Source organism: Podarcis liolepis, assembly GCF_965112155.1.
Source record: "Podarcis liolepis genome assembly, chromosome: 18".
Lineage (NCBI taxonomy): Eukaryota > Metazoa > Chordata > Lepidosauria > Squamata > Lacertidae > Podarcis > Podarcis liolepis.
The window spans coordinates 1,002,502-1,022,719 of record NC_139572.1 but is presented as its reverse complement, the minus strand read 5'-3'; the positions used below and the strand labels follow the sequence as shown (position 1 = coordinate 1,022,719).

At 52.4% G+C, this 20,218-nt stretch overlaps 1 protein-coding gene across 1 annotated transcript; it reads right to left on the bottom strand.

The window, feature by feature from the left end:
* Positions 1-234: 234 nt before the first annotated feature.
* Positions 235-18,857, bottom strand: NWD1 (NACHT and WD repeat domain containing 1). Its single transcript, XM_083483501.1, has 20 exons — positions 17,771-18,857; positions 16,540-16,625; positions 16,185-16,295; positions 15,325-15,613; positions 13,243-14,422; positions 12,414-12,617; positions 11,426-11,588; positions 10,997-11,114; positions 10,559-10,726; positions 9,363-9,563; positions 8,844-8,966; positions 8,334-8,533; positions 7,904-8,176; positions 6,935-7,025; positions 5,993-6,147; positions 4,636-4,980; positions 4,248-4,368; positions 3,063-3,622; positions 2,277-2,385; positions 235-1,343 (listed from the first exon to the last, which is right to left on the bottom strand). The coding sequence occupies exons 1-20, from the start codon at positions 17,991-17,993 to the stop codon at positions 1,033-1,035; spliced, it is 5,031 nt and encodes a 1,676-aa protein (XP_083339627.1). The 5' UTR covers positions 17,994-18,857; the 3' UTR covers positions 235-1,032.
* Positions 18,858-20,218: the final 1,361 nt, after the last annotated feature.

The window sequence follows — 20,218 nt, the reverse complement described above, 5'->3', positions numbered from 1 at the left end:
GTAGAGGGGTGTCAGAGGTAGGGAAATTATTTTGAGAATTATAAGAACAGAACTACCTAACTTGTTTAGAAATTTATTCATGTATGTGACTACCGCGGGAAGAATGTTACTGGCCCCAAAATGGAAAGAGGCAGAAGTCCCAACAAAGGAAGAATGGATACAATAACGTATGGAATACCCAGAAATGGCGAAACGTACCGGAGGAATAAGAAGAATAAGTTAACAAACTTTTTTTAAAAGAATGGAAATTGTTTATTGAATATTTACAGATAAATTGTAAACAGATAAGAACATTGGCAGGATTATTGTAATAACCTGCAGAGTATATATTTAAGGTAGATGAGTAAACGAGCAAATTAAGTTAATTTGGAAATGCAGAAGATATTAAAAATAAATTTAAGGAACCGCAGAAAGAGGGGGAAGGAAGTCAACCCAGTGAGGGTTTGCCAAGCATGCCTTCCTCTTGGCACGTTTCTCCCTTGCGTCCTGAGTTCAAGTGTCTCCAAAGCCCAGGACACCTTTGGTAAAGGCTGTTCTCCAGCTGGAGCGCTCGCAGGCCAGTGTTTCCCAGTTGTCCATGTTTATACTACATTTTTTTAGATTTGCCTTGAGAGAGTCTTAAAACTTCTTTTGTTGACCACCAGCATTACGCTTTCCATTTTTAAGTTCGGAATAGAGCAGTTGCTTTGGAAGACGATCATCAGGCATCCGCACAACATGACCAGTCCAACGAAGTTGATGTTGAAGAATCATCGCTTCAACACTGGTGATCTTTGCTTCTTCCAGTACACTGGTATTAGTTCACCTGTCTTCCCAGGTGATGTGTAAAATTTTGTGGAGACCCCTGTGATGGAATCTTCCAAGGAATTGGAGATGGTGTTTACAAGTGGTCCATGTTTCACAAGCGTACAGTAAGGTTGGAAGTACAATGGCTTTGTAAGCAAGCATTTTGGTTTCCTGGGCCCAGAAATGAACCAGCGACCAGTGCAATGGGGCCAGAGTTGGTCTCCTGTGATAATCTAGCCCTGCCCCTTACCCAATCCTGCAAATCTGCGAAAGCTTGTTGTTGAGGTGGCTGTGCCCGGCCTGGGTTGCGTGGTCCCCCCGGCGTGCCAGCTGCCTGCCGGCGACATCCTCATCCTCCTCTCCGCCGGTCCTCCGAGACGTCACTCTGCACGTGGCTCTGATGCCGCCCAGCGGGTCATAGCGAGAGGTGGTGGACGGCGGGCGGAGGAACCTCTCCCGGATGAGGTAGCCGAGTTTTGTCGCCGCCACGAAGCCGTCCGGCGTTGGCACGATCCTGGTCACCCTCGCGTGCACAAGCTGCACGGCCAACAGGGCCCCTAGTGGTGCCAAGAAACATACTGTGAAATGTCCCCCATGCATAAGAAGTCTGCCTCATCTCAAGTTAGCTCAGTACTGCCTACCTAGGGTTTCTCGAACTCGGGTCCTTGGCCATTTCCGGACCAAAATTCCCATCACCCCACAATTCCCATTCATTTATTCTGTGAACCGCCTTGAGACCCCTGGGTATAGGTAAAGGTAAAGGGACCCCTGACCATTAGGTCCAGTCGTGACCAACTCTGGGGTTGCGGCGCTCATCTCGCTTTACTGGCCGAGGGAGCCGGCGTACAGCTTCCGAGTCATGTGGCCAGCAGGACTAAGCCGCTTCTGGTGAACCAGAGCAGTGCACGGAAACGCCGTTTACCTTCCCGCCGGAGCGGTACCTATTTATCTACTTGCACTTTGACGTGCTTTTGAACTGCTAGGTTGGCAGGAGCAGGGACTGAGCAACGGGAGCTCACCCTGTCACGGGGATTCGAACCGCCGACCTTCTGATCAGCAAGTCCTAGGCTCTGTGGTTTAACCCACAGCACCACCCGTGTCCCTGGGTATAGGACAGTATATAAATTCAATTAATAATAATAATAATAATACAGTCATACCGCAGCTTACAGAAGCTTCAGGTTGTGTGTTTTCGCACCGAAACCCGGAAGTACTGGAATGGGTTACTTCTAGGTTTCGGCGCTCACGCATGCGCAGAAACACTAAATAGCGCTTTGCACATGTGCAGACATGCCAAATCACAACCCGCGCATGCGCAGATGCGGCGCTGCGAGTTGCGGGTGTGCATCCTGCACGGATCATGTTCACAACCCGAGCGTCCACTGTATCCCCAACCACTGGTCCTGCTGGCTATTGTAGTCCAAAAACAGCTGGAGACTCAATGGGGGAAGCCACCATTGCAAGCAGTTCAAAGATGGGGGCTCGCTCACCACACGAGACGTCCCACACCGTCACGCACTGATCGAGGGAGGCCGTGAAGAGCAGCTGGTCATCCGTCGAGAAGCAGGCGCAGAGGACGCCTTGTGAGAAGGAATCTTCCTGGGAACGAAGAACAGACATGGTGAAGGCGTTTTGAGAGAGAGTAGAATGTGTGCTTTTATTTCAAATGCATCTACGGTTTATTTGTGGGGCATAGGAATTCGTACATTTTCTCTCTCCAAAATAAAAATATAGTCTGGCCCCCCACAAGGTCTGAGGGACAGTGGAGTGTCCCCCTGCTGAAAAAGGTTGCTGACCCCTGGCGATGGCCATTCTTGGGATGTGAGAGCTGGACCACAAAGAAGGCTGATTGCCGAAGAATGGATGCTTTTGAGTTCTGGTGCTGGAGGAGACTCTTGAGAGTCCCATGGACTGCAAGAAGATCCAACCTCTCCATTCGGAAGGAAATCAGCCCTGAGTGCTCACTGGAAGGACAGATCCTGAAGCTGAGGCTCCAATACTTTGGCCACCTCAGGAGAAGAGAAAACTCCCTGGAAAAGACCCTGATGTTGGGAAAGATGGATGGCGCAAGGAGAAGGGGATGACAGAGGACAAGATGGTGGGACAATGTTCTCGAAGCTACCAGCCTGAGTTTGACCAAACTGCGGGAGGCAGTGGAAGACAGGAGGGCCTGGCATGCTCTGGTCCAGGGGGTCACGAAGAGGCGGACACGACGAAACGACTAAACAACAACATTCTTGGGACGGTGCAGGGTGGGATCCGGAAGGGAGACACACCTTTCGGAAAGACATCCGATGTTCCCAGCGGCACCGATCCACGTCCCAGAGGCACTGCAGAGAGTCGGCCGCCCCGCTGAGCGCCCAGGCCTCCCCGTGGCTGGTCTGCAAGCAGGTGACGCCACTGCTTCCATGCGCTTCCAGGGCGAACACTTGGCCCCGGGGGCAGTGGTAGAGGAACAGCTGCCCGCCGGTCATGCCGTAGAGCACCCGGTACCCGCCCAGCAGGGCCACGCAGGAGATGTCGGCGCCCGGGATCTGGGTGTAGAAGGAGAAGGCCGGCCGGTCGATCAGGGGCCCCGGATCCCCCCAGCCCACGTCCAAGACCTGCACCAGATCCTCGCAAGCCACGGCCACTTGCTCCTCGCTCCGGGCCAAGGCCAGGGCACAGACGGGCTTCCGGTTCTCTGCCGGAGGGATGCACCCGACGTCCTGCGGCGAGTCCAAGGGGAAGACCAGCACCGTCCCGGACGCCAGCCCCACAAAGGCCAGGTTTCTCTGGGGGGCCACTTCCAGGCACCGCACGGCGGCCGAGGTGTCCAACGTCTCACGCTCCTCTCCTGCGGGGGCACAGGTGGTTTTTTATTCAAAAAATATTATTTTATTAATTTTCCAACAAAAAATAAAAACAGCAATACATATTCGAACATAGGAAAAACTAGAGTCATTAAAATTACTTATTGTCCAGTCATAATTTCTTTACAAGTACAGTCATACCTCGGGTTACAGACGCTTCAGGTTGCGTTGTTGTTGTTTTTTGGGTTACGGACCGCCGAAACCCGGAAGTACCGGAACGGGTTACTTCCGGGTTTCGGCGGTCGCACATGTGCAGATGTGCTAAATTGCGCTTTGCACATGTGCAGAAGCACCAAATCGTAACCCACATGTGTGCAGACGTGCCGCTGCGGGTTGCGAATGCTGCGGTTGCGAACATGCATCCCGCACGGATCATGTTCACAACCCGAGCATCCGCTGCATTAATTTTCTAAAAACAACAAGAAATAAAAACAGCAGTATTATATTCGAACATAGAAAAAAATAGAGTTGACTTCCCCCTATTCCCTTCTCCAGTTCCTTTGTTTATCATCATACCGCATGTCCATTTTAAATTAAAATTACTTCTTGCCCAGTCATAATGTCTTTACAAGTATTTTTCAAATCCTGCTAATGTATTAACCAGTGTACCTTGCTTCTGTGTATATACAACAAAGTCCTTCCATTCTTCTTTACATTCATTGTCATCTCTTTCTCTTAATTTCAAAGTCAATTCTGCCATTTCAGCATACAGTATACCGTATTTTTCGCTCTATAAGACGCACCAGACCACAAGACGCACCTAGTTTTTGGAGGAGGAAAACAAGAAAAACAATATTCTGAATCTCAGAAGCCAGAACAGCAAGAGGGATCGCTGCGCAGCGAAAGCAGCAATCCCTCTTGCTGTTCTGGCTTCTGGGATAGCTGCGCAGCCTGCATTCGCTCCATAAGACGCACACACATTTCCCCTTACTTTTCAGGAGGGAAAAAGTGAGTCTTATAGAGCAAAAAATACGGTATTTGTTTGTTATTGGAATGCTGGAAATACTGTGTCAAAACAGACACTGATCAAAATCATATACGACATAAATAAATAAATAAACTCGCCTTCCTCCACGTCCCAAAGGACCAGCTCGCAGCTCTCGAGGGACCGGGGGAAGCAGACGTATTTTCCGCCGCCAGAGAGCCCCACACACTTCGCGCCAGCCATGCAAGGCGGCAAGGGTTTGCGCCCGGGGTCGTCGCCGGGGTCCCAGACCCGGAGGTAAGGTGCGTGGGGAGAGGCGGACACCAGCAGGGAGCCACAGAGGGTCAGGTGAGTGGCGGGTGGTCCTTCGTCCCCCCAAACATCCCTCAGCCAGCCCTCCTGGCCCAGACGCCACACCTGGGGAGAAGAGCGGTACAGTCAAGCCTCCGTTCTCGAACGGCTCCGTTTTGGAACGTTTCGGCTCCCGGAAACTCAGACGTAAATGCTCCTGAGATTAAGAGACTCTGGTTTACTAAAGATGAAAAAGTTAAATCAGTAACGATACACCGGGCAGGAGATTTTGGCTATAGTATACAGTTTTCATCATGGGAAAAGTTATGGAGAGAGGACTTGAAGTTTACAGCCTGCTTTTCCTTGAAAGAAAACTATATGAAAATGATGTGCTGCTACTATTTGACACCTAGTAAAATTGCGAAGTTGTGCAGTGGTACCTCGGGTTAAGAACCTAATTCGTTCTGGAGGTCCGTTCTTAGCCTGAAGCACCACTTTAGCTAATGGGGCCTCCTGCTGCTGCTGTGCCGCCAGAGCACGATTTCTGTTCTCATCCTGAAGCACAGTTCTTAACCTGAGGTACTGTTTCTGGGTTAGCGGAGTCTGTAACCTGAAGCATATGTAACCCGAGGTACCACCGTATAGAAGCAGTTCAAATGTGTACTGGAAATGTAAAAGGAAAGAGGGTATGTTTTATCATACGATACAGTGCTACCTCGGTTTTCGACCGTCTCTGTTGACGAATGTTTCAGTTTTCGAACGCCGCAACCCCGGAAGTAAATGCTTCCATTTTTGAATGTGCCTCAGAAGTCGAATGCCTTCCGCTGAATGTATATGTTATTTTTCTCAATTTCTCTATTAAATTTGCAGACCGCCCTTTGCACCTCAGTTTCCAAATGTTTCGGAACTTGGATTTGTTGGGGCTTACTTTTTGAGTTCTTGATTGCCACATTGCCCCCGCCTCGGCCTAGAAGGCTGGTCCTTCTGCCTCTTAAAATCATAGAATCGTATAGTTGGAAAGGGTCCGCCAGCGGTCATCTAGTCCAACCCCCTGCAATGCAGGGATCTTGGCTAAAGCATCCCTGGCATATGGCCGTCCAACCTCTGCTTAAAAACCTCCAGAGAAGGGGCGCCTTACCCAGACGCACTCGCTCCGAGAGCTCGTGAAGACGGTGGTGTTGTCGGCAGCGATGGCAGCGGCACAGACTTCCTCACCGTGCAGCAAATCGGAGTTCAGGACTTGGTGGAAGCCTGTCGGGTCAGGCCGGAAGATTCGCACGCGGCACCCAAATCCTGGAAGGCAAGCCAGAGCTTGGTTGTTGGGAAGCAAGGCTCTGGTCATGGAGGAAGCGCCAGAAGGGACAAGAGTGCTTCTGAGCACGTGCAAAAGGCTCCTCGCAGGCAGGTGGTTCCTAACATTACCCAGTCCCTGCTCTTGCTCTGTGAGCGACCGACAAGAATAAGGTCCCAGCACTCAGTTATTTCCACATCAATTTCCACTTTTTCTCCCCCCCCCCCTTTTTAAAATAAATTTTTATTGGCTTAAAATACAAACATACGACGAAGGTAAGTATAACAAAGTTAAATACAAAAAGACTACGTAAAATCAAGAAAAAAATTGAAAAGACAAAAAAAGAAATGAAAATAAAAAGAACCAAAAATTTATACAACACCATGTCCATCAAATAAAGTTTTATTTGATGGACAATTTGCACTTTTTCATGGAGAGTCGCCGTGAAAATTCGTCACTACTTTAACATGAATTTCCCCTCATTCGTCTTTAATTTTGCCTCATTTTTCCAAGGTCGTTCTCCCTCCCAGCAGAATGCATTTTGGTGTTCTCTGCGTTTTTACGCACACTCCACCTCAATCCGTGCCTTTGCGCGCGAGGGGCGCGCCGCAAAGCAAGATTCGGAAAAGGGAGAATCTTGCAGACCCGACTCCGCAGCCCGTTTATTCGGGAAAGCAAGGATTAGGAAGTGTTGCGTGAATTTGAAGGTGCACCAAACATTGGGGTCCTTCCCCTATATCCCTAAAAACAGCCCGCTGCCTGGGGAGGCAAACTCTCAAGGAGACAAACCTGCCGCGAGAAGAGATTCGTCTCCCGAAAGCGCCACAAAGCAGATCTTCTCTGGGAGCTTCTCCAGGAGGCTATTTCCCTCCGAGGAGACCTGTGGGGAGTGTTGCAGGAATTTATGTATAGGTTTTTTGGGGGGTTGCCCCTCCAGCAGATATCACGCACATGCAGCCCACTACCAAAACCAGCACCATCACTTTTGTGACTTTTGTGATTTGTCCCCACAAAACACCCCATCGCAGTTTCTTCCTATCTATTCCAAGGGCCTTTGCTGCACGATACCAAATGTCAGAATTCACTGGTAAATGTTCCTATGTACTGGCTCACTGGGAAAACTTCAGAGATTCATATAGACCTGTGAGCTCAGCTCCTCAGCAGCCCCTCTGCCTGAGTGGTAATCCCTGGCCTCCTGATACCTGAGTGCCAGACAGGTAGCCATTCCAGAAATAACAAACCCAGATGAAGACAAAAGGGTGTGATTCCAATATGCATTCCTTTCTATGGGAAAGCAAGCCTTGGTTTTGGAACGCTTCAGTTTTGGAACAGAATTTCTGGAACGGATTCAGTTTGAGAACCAAGGGGCCACTGTAGTTTTCGACATTAATGAGGATCGGTACATGCCAGATTAAAAGAAATACGGCTATTTTTGTGGACACTCATCAATATTTACATCGATGTATCCCTATATACCAGATTAAAACAAATCTGTCTGCTTTTATTGTTATCAAAAGATAAACAAACGTTCACATACCAAGGTGCCACTATATATTAATTGGAATCCCTTTTTAAATCAATTGAGATTCCCTGCGCATCCGCCTTTCTGAGCTCAGCGCCACTGGGAGGGCGGGAAATTGGGAAATTCTGGGTTTGAGAACCAAGGTGCCAGTGTAATCAGAATTTTATTCTTTGTAGTTTTATTATGTGCCCCCAAATCTGGCTGCGTTGCCCCAACCCCTGCCCCAGAGCGGGCACCATCAGGAGGGAGCCCTCGCTGAACCCGGACACCATCCTGCCCATTTTCCGGAGCAAAGCGCCGCAGGTGGGGGCTGCATCCTCTCGCAGCCCCCCCAGCTGCTGCCTCGATAGGAGCTGCCCGCTGAGACTGTCCCACAGGCGGACGCAGCCCCCCGACACCGTCACCACCACCAGCCGCGGCACGAAGACGGCAGCGCACAGCCAGCCGCCCGGGGGCTCAGCCAGGATCCGGAAAGCGGGGGCCGCAGTGCCCAGGTGCCAGGCCTCCACCTGTGGGGAAGAGGGAGGGCCTGTTAAGACTCTCTTGCAGGGCATTTCCCATTGTGCAACACGGTGGAATTGCAGAATAATTCAGACTCTCCGCGTGCCCCTGTTTTCTAGGGATAGTCCAGGACTAACCGTCCCGTTATAATGCCAGTCTACACACCTCTGAGCCAGACACCCAGTACACAATTTGGTGTTTGTCGTCCACGCTGAGCTGGCACCACTCCTGATCCCCCGCAGGGACGGCAGCCACAATGGCTTCCTCCCTGCCGGACTCCAGGCTCCACAGTCGCAGGGTTCGATCCTGGGCGACCGAAACAGCGCGGGTACCCCTGGCAAAGACCCTCAGGCACTTCACTTCGGCTGCAAGGAATCGGGGGGAGATTATTATTATTATTAATTATAAAAGTCAGAGAGTTGTTTATTTCCTTGATATCTGGTGGGAAAGGGTGCCACCACCAAGAAGGCCCTCTGCCTGTTTCCCTGTAATTTTGCTTCTTGCAGGGAGGGAACCACCAGAAGGCTCTCGGAGCTGAACCTCAGGGCACCCCAATTAAAATTCGCCATTAATCACAGCTGCCTGGCACTGCCCGCCCTCTGCCCCCCCTTGCAAGCAAGAGGCGGCCTGGCACCAGGCGGCCTGGCAAAAACACCCTTCCCTTCTGATCCTCACCCGAGTGGCCGAGGAGGACGTGTCGCACCGAGAAATCTTCCGTGTCCCACACGATGATGGAGCCGTCGGAGGAGCCAGCCAACAGCATCCTGTGGTCAGGGCTGGCTTCCAGGACGGAGGTGCCTGCAAATTGTGGGGGCAGGTCAGAGGGGCAGCTCTGGCATGGGTCACCTAACCCACCAGGCTGTGCACAGTCCAGCGGTCTGGGCTGGCAGAGAAAAGGAAGGACTTTGGGGGGGTGTTAACCTGCGGAACTCTCTGCCACTGGAGGTAGGGGTGGGCAGTGAAATTCACAGAGGAGAGCTGGAAGCTGGGCTTAGAACTCAGGTCTCCGGCTATTTTCAAACTACAGTTCCCATTATCCCTGACCTCTGGTCCTGCTAGCCAGGGAAGGTGGGAGCTGTAGTCCCAAAACAGACCCAATTTTGGAGAGCTTTGGTTTCGGATGACCCAGCCGCCGCTGCCCGCCAGGGCTCTCCTGATATCGTGGGGGTCACCCGTGCGAATCCCGACACCCACCTTTGGGGAATCCTGGCAGCGTCTTCCGCAGAGGCCCGTCCGGTGGGTCAAGGAAGCCGGCGAGAGGGATGAGGGACGGGTGGGGGCGCGACCCAAGCCAACTCTTGCACTGCTGGCAAAGACCCGCGATCAGGCCGCCCGGATACGAGGGCACCAGTGACTCCAACCGCGCCAGCATCTCTGTGTAGACCACATTTGGTTCTGGAGGGGCGAGGAGACAGGGGAGGGTCACACACACAGCGTTTATTTCGTTATTGCATTTACACCCTGTTAATGGATAAATCTGAGGGCTCCCTTGGACAAAAAACAAGGACACCAGCCAGGAATACGAGAGCAAAACAGCAGCCAGTAGGCTTGGTCTTGATTGAAGACTGTCGCGACAGGACTCCCACCTGCCACCAGGTGGAACAAGATGGAAGCCCCGAAGAAAAGAGCCCCCAAACTTTTATTAGCTGCTAATCCCCATGTTACACCCCCCCAACCATATCACGGTTACATCATGAAAGGGGAGGTCTGGTGGCCATAATCTGAGCATCCTGGACCCTGCCCCATGGTTCCCCTTGCCCTCCACCAAACACCCATCAAGTGTAACAAAAAAGATATTTACATTTCCCTGTTTCCCAGCCAAGTTCATCACACCCTTTTGTCTTCATCTGGGTTTGTTATTTCTGGACTGGCTACCTGTCTGGCACTCAGGTATCAGGATGCCAGGAATTATCACTCAGGCAGAGGGGCTGCTGAGGAGCTGAGCTCACCTGTCTATATGAATTTCTGAAGTTTTCCCAGTGAGCCAGTACAGAGATACATTGATCAGTGAATTATTACATTTGGTATCGTGTAGCAGAGGCCCTTTGAATAGATAGGAAGAAACTGCGATGAAGTGTTTTGTGGGGACAAGTCACAAAAGCGATGGTGCTGATTTTGGTAGTGGGCTGCATGTGCATGATATCTGCTGGAGGGGCAACCCCCCCAACCTATACATAAATTCCTGCAACAACACACACAGCATTTATTTCATTATTGCATTTGCACCCAACCTGCCTTTTATTCTGAGGAGCTCAAGTCAAGCTCTCTGCTTCTCGCCCTCCCCGTTTTATCTGCGCAACAACCACCCTGCAGAGAAGGCTTAGCTGAAAGGAAGGGATTTGTCTTCGAAGGTCAGGAAAGTGGAGATTGTTTAAGAGCAACAGACCCACCTAAACGGCCATCAGCATCGTCCACACTGGGATCCAGGAGCAGGAGGAGGCAATCCCGTACCAAACGCAGTTCCGGGCAGAAGATGTGAGTCAGGCACAGGGCAAAGTCCGCGGCCAAGATCCGCACGCCAGAGGAAGCAACCCTGCAGGAGATCCAGGCCATGTTCCCTGTCGGAGGGAGAGAGAAAGCACATTTCCTCCAACGTTTCTCCCCTGAAAATAGGGACGTCCTCTTCCATCCCCTCCAACGTTTCTCCCCTGAAAATAGGGACGTCCTACACCATCACCTCCAACGTTTCTCCCCTGAAAATAGGGACATCCTACACCATCACCTCCAACGTTTCTCCCCTGAAAATAGGGACGTCCTATTCCATCACCTCCAACATTTCTCCCGCCAAAAAGAGGGGCAACGAAGGCGCAGGAGCTCTTCCCGCTCACCCAGAACATCTCGGCGCAGCTCCTCCATCCGTCCCCCGTGGAGCAGGTGGAAGGGCTGTTCGCTCAGCTTCCTCCGGTTAGGAAGACGGCTGGAGAACCACAATGGCTGCGGCGTCACCTGGGTGAGAGGGAACGAAGACGGGGCTTTTTTAAAGAATAAAAATTAAGGAAATTATGAAACGAAATGAAAAATAAAGAATAGAAGTAATGAAATAATGAATAAAAATAATAAAATATGAAATGAAAAAATAAAGAATAAAAAATAATGAAATGAAATGAAATGGAAAAATAAAGAATAAAGAATAATGAAATGAAATTAAACCCATCTCGTCTGGCCAGCAAGGAAAAGCCCGCCCCCCCCGGCGTCCCCCACCCCGGCGTCTCCCCCTGCCGGCCCTCCTGGCACTTTTGGGGTCCCCAGAGCTTCACCTTCCTGTCAACGCTCACAGGCTTGGCGGAGGAGGGCAGCACGACAGGCTTCTTCGCCCCCCAACTCCAGGTCCCCCGGAAGAAATCGGCTAGAAGCAGGTGGCGCCGGACGCGGTCCTCCGGCCGAGACAGGTAGCGCTCCTCCACCGTGGCCGAAAACTCCCTGGGCAGAGGAAGGTGGGACAGCTCAGGCCAAGCCTCGGACCGCGGGGCTTCAGATGGGCAGCGGGGTTTCGGGCTCAGGGGGCGTCCCAAGCCCCACCTCAAGATGCAATTTGGGGGGTGAAGCCGGCACCACCCGAGCTCTGCCCCCCAACCCCCTAAAAGTAAAACGAAGAGGCTAGTCCTCATGGACTGGTTTAGAGAAGGACGTAGGAATTTGCCTGATCGCCAGCCAGACCATTTGTCTGTCTAGCTATCACTTAACAACAGTTCTCTCTCTCTCTCGCCAATTAAGTTTCTTTTTATATATATTGTACTTTTCTGGGTATAAGACTAGGTTTTTTTATTTCAAAATTGTGGGTCATCTTATACATGGATACAATCTCCCCCCATTTTCTCAATTTGGAGTCCCCCCCGAAATAGGGGGCGTCTTATATATGGGGGCGTGTTATACACGGAAAAATACCGTATATATCTATAAATTTATTTGTTTATTCCAGGTCAAAATTTGACAGTCACACATACAACCTACAAGATAAAAACAAGATTCCTGGACTTCACCCTCTCCTTGTTGTCAATCATTTCCTCTCCCGCATCTTTTATGATAATCCAAAATCTTCTACCTCTCCACTGTGTCCAAAATTCACCATTAAACTACTTCCGCATACCTGGAGGTGCCCAGCATGTCACCTGGAACGTTCCGCATGCCAATCAGGTGTCCTGCTGCGCCCAAGCTGCGGGCTTCGCCCTTTTGCAAACCGGGACCCTCTTTCCAGACCCCTTGGCAGCCCCGAAAAGGAGGGGAGGGAAAAGGGTGGCCCCTGACCTGTGGAGGAAGCCCATCAGCACGAAGCCGTCAGACCACTTCTCCTCCAGCTCCGGGTTCAAATCCCGGCGCAGGCAGGACCACAGCAAGGGCGGCAGGCGGAGGACCCCATTGCCCGGCAGAGGGTGCGACTGGTACACCTCAGAGAGGACCTCGTTGTCCAGGGACAGGACATCCTTCACCTCTGCTTCGGAGAGGCCATTCCTGCACAAAACACACACAAAAAAGGTAGGAAATCAGGCAGAGGAACTCCCCGACACAAGCTTTGCCTACCTCCCAGGGTTGCTGTTTGTTTTTTAATATACCGTATTTTTTGCTCTATGTTGTTTAGTCGTTTAGTCGTGTCCGACTCTTCGTGACCCCATGGACCAGAGCACGCCAGGCACTTCTGTCCTCCACTGCCTCCCGCAGTTTGATCAAACTCATGCTAGTAGCTTCAAGAACACCATCCAACCATCTTTTTGCTCTATAAGACTCACCTTTTCCCTCCTGAAAAGTAAGGGGAAATGTGTGTGCGTCTTATGGAGCGAATGCAGGCTGCGCAGCTATCCCAGAAGCCAGAACAGCAAGAGGGATTGCTGCTTTCGCTGCGCAGAGATCCCTCTTGCTCTTCTGGCTTCTGAGATTCAGAATATTTTTTTTCTTGTTTTCCTCCTCCAAAAACTAGGTGCGTCTTATGATCTGGTGCATCTTATAGAGCGAAAAATACAGTATATAAAAGTTTTGGTTTGCTTAAGACACAGGAAAGATATGAAGTTTGGTACGTTCCCCTATAAACCTTGATCAAATTTACACTAAAAAAAATAAGCACACATGCGCAGGTCCTCACCTGGCGCAAACGAGGTAGCTGAGGGCGTTCGCCACCAAGACGGAGCCATGTGCTTCCTCCATGCGCCCGCAGAGGCGGTGCGTGGCCTCTGTGGCCGTGAGTGGGACCGCCAGGGCCGAAAGCGGGGAGTACGATGCCCACCGACGAGCCTCAGCGAAGGCGAGGGACAGCGGCAACGACTGCCCGCCGTTGGAGAAACTTTGCCGGAAAAGCGCCCGCTGTTCTGGCTGGAGGGTACGCCCTGCAGATGCCAAGCTCTCGGCCAGAGCCTTGCCAGCCTCCTCGGCGGAGAGAGGGGCCACCACGAAGGGGTCCCCGCCAAAAGCGCTGCCACCCTCGTCCCGGGCAGAGACGACCAGCTGCACCCCGGGAGGGCAGATCGCCGGTAGCCAGGCGGTGCCCAGACTCTCCGTGGCGTCAAGAATCAAGACCAGAGGCTGAGAGGCCTGGTGGGAGGCCGAGAGGAGCGCATGGCGGAAGCGCAGAAGAGGGTCACCAGTGCCCGGCGGGCTCAGCCCCAGCGCCAGGCAAACCTGCTGGCAGAGGCTGGTGAGGAGGGCGTCGCGCCCGCAGCTGTCCTGCGATGCCCCCAGCAGCCGGAAAACCACCACCGCCTCGGGTCCCAGGGCCTGGCAAGCCGCCCCTCGCAGGTGGCACAGCAGGACAGTCTTGCCACAGCCGGGCGGCCCGTGGACCACGAGGGGAGGGTGGCACCGTGGCAGGCTGTCCCTCAGGCGTTGGCAGAGGGAGTCCACCAGCTCTGGTCGCCAGCATGGGCTGCGGCAACGCTCCTGAACCAGGGCGGCGTGGTGGCTGAGTTCCTGCAGCAGCCGCCCACCGCCAGGGCGCCCTTCCCGCGCCCGCAGGGCCCGGATCGCTTGGTAGTTGGCGACAGCCACAAACTGGTCGCATAGCTCCTTGAGGTGTTTGGGTTGAGGCTTCTGGCGGAGGGCGCCGGGGGCCGCAGCATGGGGTGCCCGGTGGACCCTGAGCAAACCAGGGCAGGCGCTGGCGACGGTGCCCTTCAGCTCCTCCAGCATCCGGTGGGCATCTTCATCCTCTTCCTCTTCCTCACCCTCCTCATCCAGGGAGGTCTCGGTTTCTCGGAGGAAGACCACCGCGGTCCCTTCGTCCTCCAGCCCCGAGCCCAAGAGTCGTGCCTCAATTTCCCTGTGCGTATCTGGAAAAAGAGGGTGAGCGTGTGAGGAGGAGCGGCAGAAGGCATTCTCACAGAACTCTAGCCCAACGGTTGGCATTAATTTGATTCTGAATTGATATTAGAATGCATTTAAATTAATCGATTTTGATTTTAGGTAAACTGTTACTTTTATTGTTGTTAGCGGCTTCGGCTAGGGAGGGCGGGATATAAATAAAATTTTATTATTTATTATTATTATTATACCCGACAAGTGTCCCGGTTTCCCCGGGACGGTCTTGGAATCACAAAAGCCCAATCGGCCCAAACAGAATGGAGAAAATAAGGAGAATATACCCTGAAAAGCAGGGACCTCAAAGAAATACTTGGAGTTGTTTCGATGAACTCTTGCAAAATGTATTCTGGCGCTTAAATTGAAAACAGAAAGGAAAAGGGGCGATCGCGGATTAAGGAGGAGACCGCTTGCTAAAAATGAAAAGAGAACCGTGTTGAGGGTGGAGGAAGTCGATTGGAAGAGGAGAAGCGAAATATGGTGTGTATATATATATATATATATATGTTGCTGATTATTTGTTCTGCATAAGTTTCCATACATAGCTATGTTTTATTTGTATTTCTTCTTTTTTGTGTTTTCTTTTTGGTTGTGTGTTAGTAGTTCTATGTTTAGTTCTATGAGTGTGTGTGCTGCGAAACTCAAAATAAAATTAAAGAACGAGTGGAATTACAAAATTATTATTATTAAAAAGAGGTGCCAGAACTCACTTGTTCTCTCTACCAGAACTGAATTCCGGCTGGGAAAAAAGCCCCTTATATAATCTATGATTGTGACTATTATTAAATATATTAGTAATCGTGATAATAAAACGATGCATCAAATTAGAGGAGGGGAATTTCCTTGCAGAAACGGGCCAGCCACAGAGACACACCTGATTTGTGGTAGCGCAGTCGCTGACACTGGCCAATCAGCCCCTTCCTCTCTGCCTCCCGGGCCGCTCTGCGCAGGGCCAGGGCCAAACTCTGCTCCTCGCCGTGGGGCAGGGGACGTTGGAGGGTGTACACCGGAGGGGCGGCGTTCTCGTCCTTCAGGTACCGCCGGGTCAGCATCTGCAACGCCTGCGGCTCCTCCTGTTGCAACTGGGACGCCAGGGCCTCGAATTCCTCCTCCCCGATGGTCGCGGGGGCCGGGCAGGGGCCGTAGCGGCTCCCGAGGAGAGCCTGGGGTGGGGCGGGGCGAAAGAGGGGCAAAGAGGGTCCTGTCTAAGCCCAGCCTCCTGCCCTCACGAGCCCCCAAGCCAGAGGTGAGAGAGACGGCCTGCTTTCGCTCTCCGGCCTTTCTAAGGTAGACTGCTCCTGCCCAGGGAGGCTCCATTGAGGAACCCTAGGAAACTCAGAAGAGCCCAGTGGCAACAGCAGCAGGATCGGGCCCAAGAGGGGCCCATCTAAGTCCAGGTTCCTCCTCCCATTCTTGCTCTCCCTCTTTTTTTAAGGTAGACTGCTCCTGCCCAGGGAGGCTCCATTGAGGAATCCTAGGAAATTCAGAAGAGCCCTGCAGCAGCCAAAGAGGCGGTCATCTAAGTCACAGCAGCCAACCAGATGTCCGTTATGGGAACGCCCTCCCCATCAGGATTCGAACCCAGAGCCTTCTCTCCAGCAACCGGCATTCAGAAGCATCACTGCCTCCGACCGCGGGGGTGGGCAGAGATCCTTGCGAGAACCCCCTCCCCAGCCCCATAGCAGCCCCCCTTGACCCCCGGGGAGCCCTCAAGGAGGAGACGCCGGCACTCACCACGAAACTGGGCCCCACCGAAAGCTCCTGGCAGCGCCGAATCTCGTCCAGGAAAAGGGGCTCTTGGCCAGCGCCTGTGACGTCACGGGTGCCCCATCTCAAATCAATGACCTGGACCGGATTCGGCGGAGGGGGGGAAAATTAGCAAGTTTGGAGGAATCCTGCGCCCACTTGGTGGGTGTGGAAAGACCCCTCCCGGGAAAACTATAATTCCCAGGATTCTCAATGTGCTTCAAAAGTGCGCCAGAAGGATGGATATCCCCCCCCCCCTGGTTCTGTGTTCGAAAGACCCCTTCTGCTCCAAGAGGCTCTGAGCTGAGATAGGGGTGGGGTTTTATTGATGGGGGGTCCTCACCTCGAACATCAAGCCATGTTTCTGGCAAAAGGCCTGGACTTCGGGGTACGCCGACTCCATCAGAGCCTCTCTTTCTGCCTCCATGTCTGTAACCGGAGAATCGGAGAAGGGGGGGCTTTCGTGCTGCTAGCTTTCCGCTTGCGAGGGGCCCCAAATTTATTTATTTCACTCGAAGGCAGCCCACGCGCTTCTCCCTCTCGAGCCAAGAGTGGCAGCCCCACAACAGGCCACATCCCCAAGGAGAATTTCATGCCGGCCGAGTGGCAGGACTCGAACCCTGCTCTCTATTTTTTTAAACAATAAATTTATTTATTTGGTTTTCCCAGTTGAAGTTTTACAACCAGATCTCCAACATACCTAATGAAAGCAATTCGAAAGAATCTCCTAGACGCTCCCCCCCCCAAAAAAAGGTACTCTCGTTTTGACTCGAGAAAACCACCATTTTCTAGTTCGAATCGGGGAAAATAAATACAGCAAATGGACAAAAGTACAAAGATTCACAAAATGTACCCCTGTGTTCCCCCCCCCAAGGAAAAAAGGACTGCCTATTGTTAACCAGTTCCTCCTGCATTTAAACAATAATAATCCAAACCCTTTTACATCCCCATTAGACCCAAAAATTCACCATTAAACTACAAGTGTTCTCTCTCTCTCTCTCTCTCTCTCTCTCTCTCCTTTTTGCCAGGCCTTGACCGACAGACTAACCACTGCGCTGCGCTGCCCCGCAGCGCTTCGCTCCCTCTGAGCCCCCTCCAATTCGTTTATTGTTTCGTTTTTGTTATTTGCAATATACATATTACAGACGTACAAAAGAAAATAGGATTACGCAAACATTTAAGGAAGAAAACAAAAGAATTGGGCGTTCCCTTTAGCAACACATACCTTACAGTGAATTATGAAATGCAAAAATATACGGGAAAACACCAAATTACAAAACTATAAATAGGGGAAAGAAAGGAAGAACAAGAAGAAAGAAGGGGAAAAAAGAAGGAAATTAAAATTTGGTTGGCTCCGATTTGACCCCCCTGCTCAAACTCTCATCTCTCTGATGATCGTGCCAAATGTCAGGGATGCTTCTGGCGAGATCCCGGGATGGCAAGTTTGGGGTTGGGCTAGATGACCGCTGGGTTCCCTTCCAGATCCGATCTTATGAGGCCCAGGAAGCCCAGCCCTGCACCCCACGCCCAGGCCTCTGCCTGCCCCCCATCCTCTGTGGCAAATTGGGGGGCACCTGAAGGAGTTGAGCTCACAAAGATCCGCACGAGGTTGCATGGCCGGCTGCCCCCCTTTCCCCAGAGGAGGAGGTCCTGCTCCGGCGGAGAGAGACTCATCCTGCCCAGCTGCCGAGTCGCTCTGCCTGCCCCGGTGCCAAGGAAGGTGCCCGGTCCTCTCCGGGGAGGCAGGTCGCCGTAGCAACGCGGAGGCAGGTGGGGAAGAGTCCCTCCCCGGGGCATCGTCAGGTGAGGCACACCTGAGGCCTCCTCTGGGAGGAGAGATGGAGAAGGGTTGCGGTGGCGGCAGCAGCAGGATCAGGCCCAAGGGGGCTGGGCAGACAGCCCCCCCAAAGAATAAGAAGCCCCCCTCCAACAAGACCCAGTGCCAGATTTATGTATAAGCTAAACAAGCTCTAGCTTATGGCCGCACTCTTTTTTAGGGGCCCCCAAAAAATTAAAGGGGAAAAAAAGCTTAATAATTTTTTCACCGTTAATATACTTCTTAATTTAATTTAACTATTAATATACTTCTTAATTGTTTTTCAGTTCAACAATGACTTTGATAAAATACATATTTTGTGATGTGCAAATGGCTTGAGATGCCTATGAGGTCCATAAATTACCATATAGCATATATTCAACACACACAAAAACGGCGACAGTTTGTTGTTGACAAAGGACAGCTGGACATAGAAAAGGGCCCCATGACCTACAGGAGCCGAGGGCCGCATCAAAACGAAATCCGGCCCTGGCAGGAAGCCAGGGATCCGAGGGTCAGGAAGCTGGGAGTCACGCAGTCAGGGGTCCGAAGGTCGAGAAGCAAGGAGTCACGAAGTCAGGGGTCCAAGGGTCAGGAAGCAAGGAGTCACGAAGTCAGGGGTCCGAGGGTCAGTAAGCAAGGAGTCACGAAGTCAGGGGTCCGAGGGTCAGGAAGCAAGGAGTCACGAAGTCAGGGGTCCGAGGATCAAGAAGCAAGGAGTCACGAAGTCAGGGGTCCGAGGGTCAGGAAGCAAGGAATCACGAAGTCAGGGGTCCGAGGATCAGGGAGCAAGGAGTCACAAAGTCAGGGGTCCCAGGGTCGAGAAGCAAGGAGTCACGAAGTCAGGGGTCCCAGGGTCGAGAAGCAAGGAGTCACGAAGTCAGGGGTCCCAGGGTCAGGAAGCTGGGAGTCACGAAGTCAGGGGTCCCAGGGTCAGGAAGCAGGGAGTCACAAAGTCAGGGGTCCGAGGGTCGAGAAGCAAGGAGTCACGAAGTCAGGGGTCCGAGGGTCAAGAAGCAAGGAGTCACGAAGTCAGGGGTCCGAGGGTCAAGAAGCAAGGAGTCACGAAGTCAGGGGTCCGAGGGTCGAGAAGCAAGGAGTCACGAAGTCAGGGGTCCCAGGGTCAGGAAGCAAGGAGTCACGAAGTCAGGGGTCCGAGGGTCAAGAAGCAAGGAGTCACGAAGTCAGGGGTCCGAGGGTCGAGAAGCAAGGAGTCACGAAGTCAGGGGTCCGAGGGTCAAGAAGCAAGGAGTCACAAAGTCAGGGGTCCGAGGGTCAAGAAGCAAGGAGTCACGAAGTCAGGGGTCCCAGGGTCAGGAAGCAAGGAGTCACAAAGTCAGGGGTCCCAGGGTCAGGAAGCAAGGAGTCACAAAGTCAGGGGTCCCAGGGTCAGGAAGCTGGGAGTCACGAAGTCAGGGGTCCCAGGGTCAAGAAGTAAGGAGTCACGAAGTCAGGGGTCCGAGGATCAGGGAGCAAGGAGTCACAAAGTCAGGGGTCCCAGGGTCGAGAAGCAAGGAGTCACGAAGTCAGGGGTCCCAGGGTCAGGAAGCAAGGAGTCACAAAGTCAGGGGTCCGAGGGTCGAGAAGCAAGGAGTCACGAAGTCAGGGGTCTGAGGGTCGAGAAGCAAGGAGTCACGAAGTCAGGGGTCTGAGGGTCGAGAAGCAAGGAGTCACGAAGTCAGGGGTCTGAGGGTCGAGAAGCAAGGAGTCACGAAGTCAGGGGTCCGAGGGTCGAGAAGCAAGGAGTCACGAAGTCAGGGGTCTGAGGGTCGAGAAGCAAGGAGTCACGAAGTCAGGGGTCCCAGGGTCGAGAAGCAAGGAGTCACGAAATCAGGGGTCCCAGGGTCAAGAAGCAAGGAGTCACGAAGTTCAGGGTCTGATGGTCAAGGAGTCAAACACAGCAAGGCAGGGAACGTGCTGCTGTGGCCAAGAGCCAAAGGGAAATGCTGACCTTATATCCCTTCCCGGCTCTTGCCACCAGGTGCTGTGAATTACCAATCGGCCTCACCTGTGTGGCTTCACCTTGCCTCTTCAGAACAAACTTAGGAAGGCCCCAGTCCTGCAGAGTCCTATTGGTCACAGGGCCCGGCTCCTGCACGCACTCTGGACTCTACAGTTCTTTGGCATAACACCCCAATATCCAGTGGCATAGCCTGGGGGGTGCAGGGGGGGCCGGTCGCACCGGGCACAACATCTGGGGGTTAGG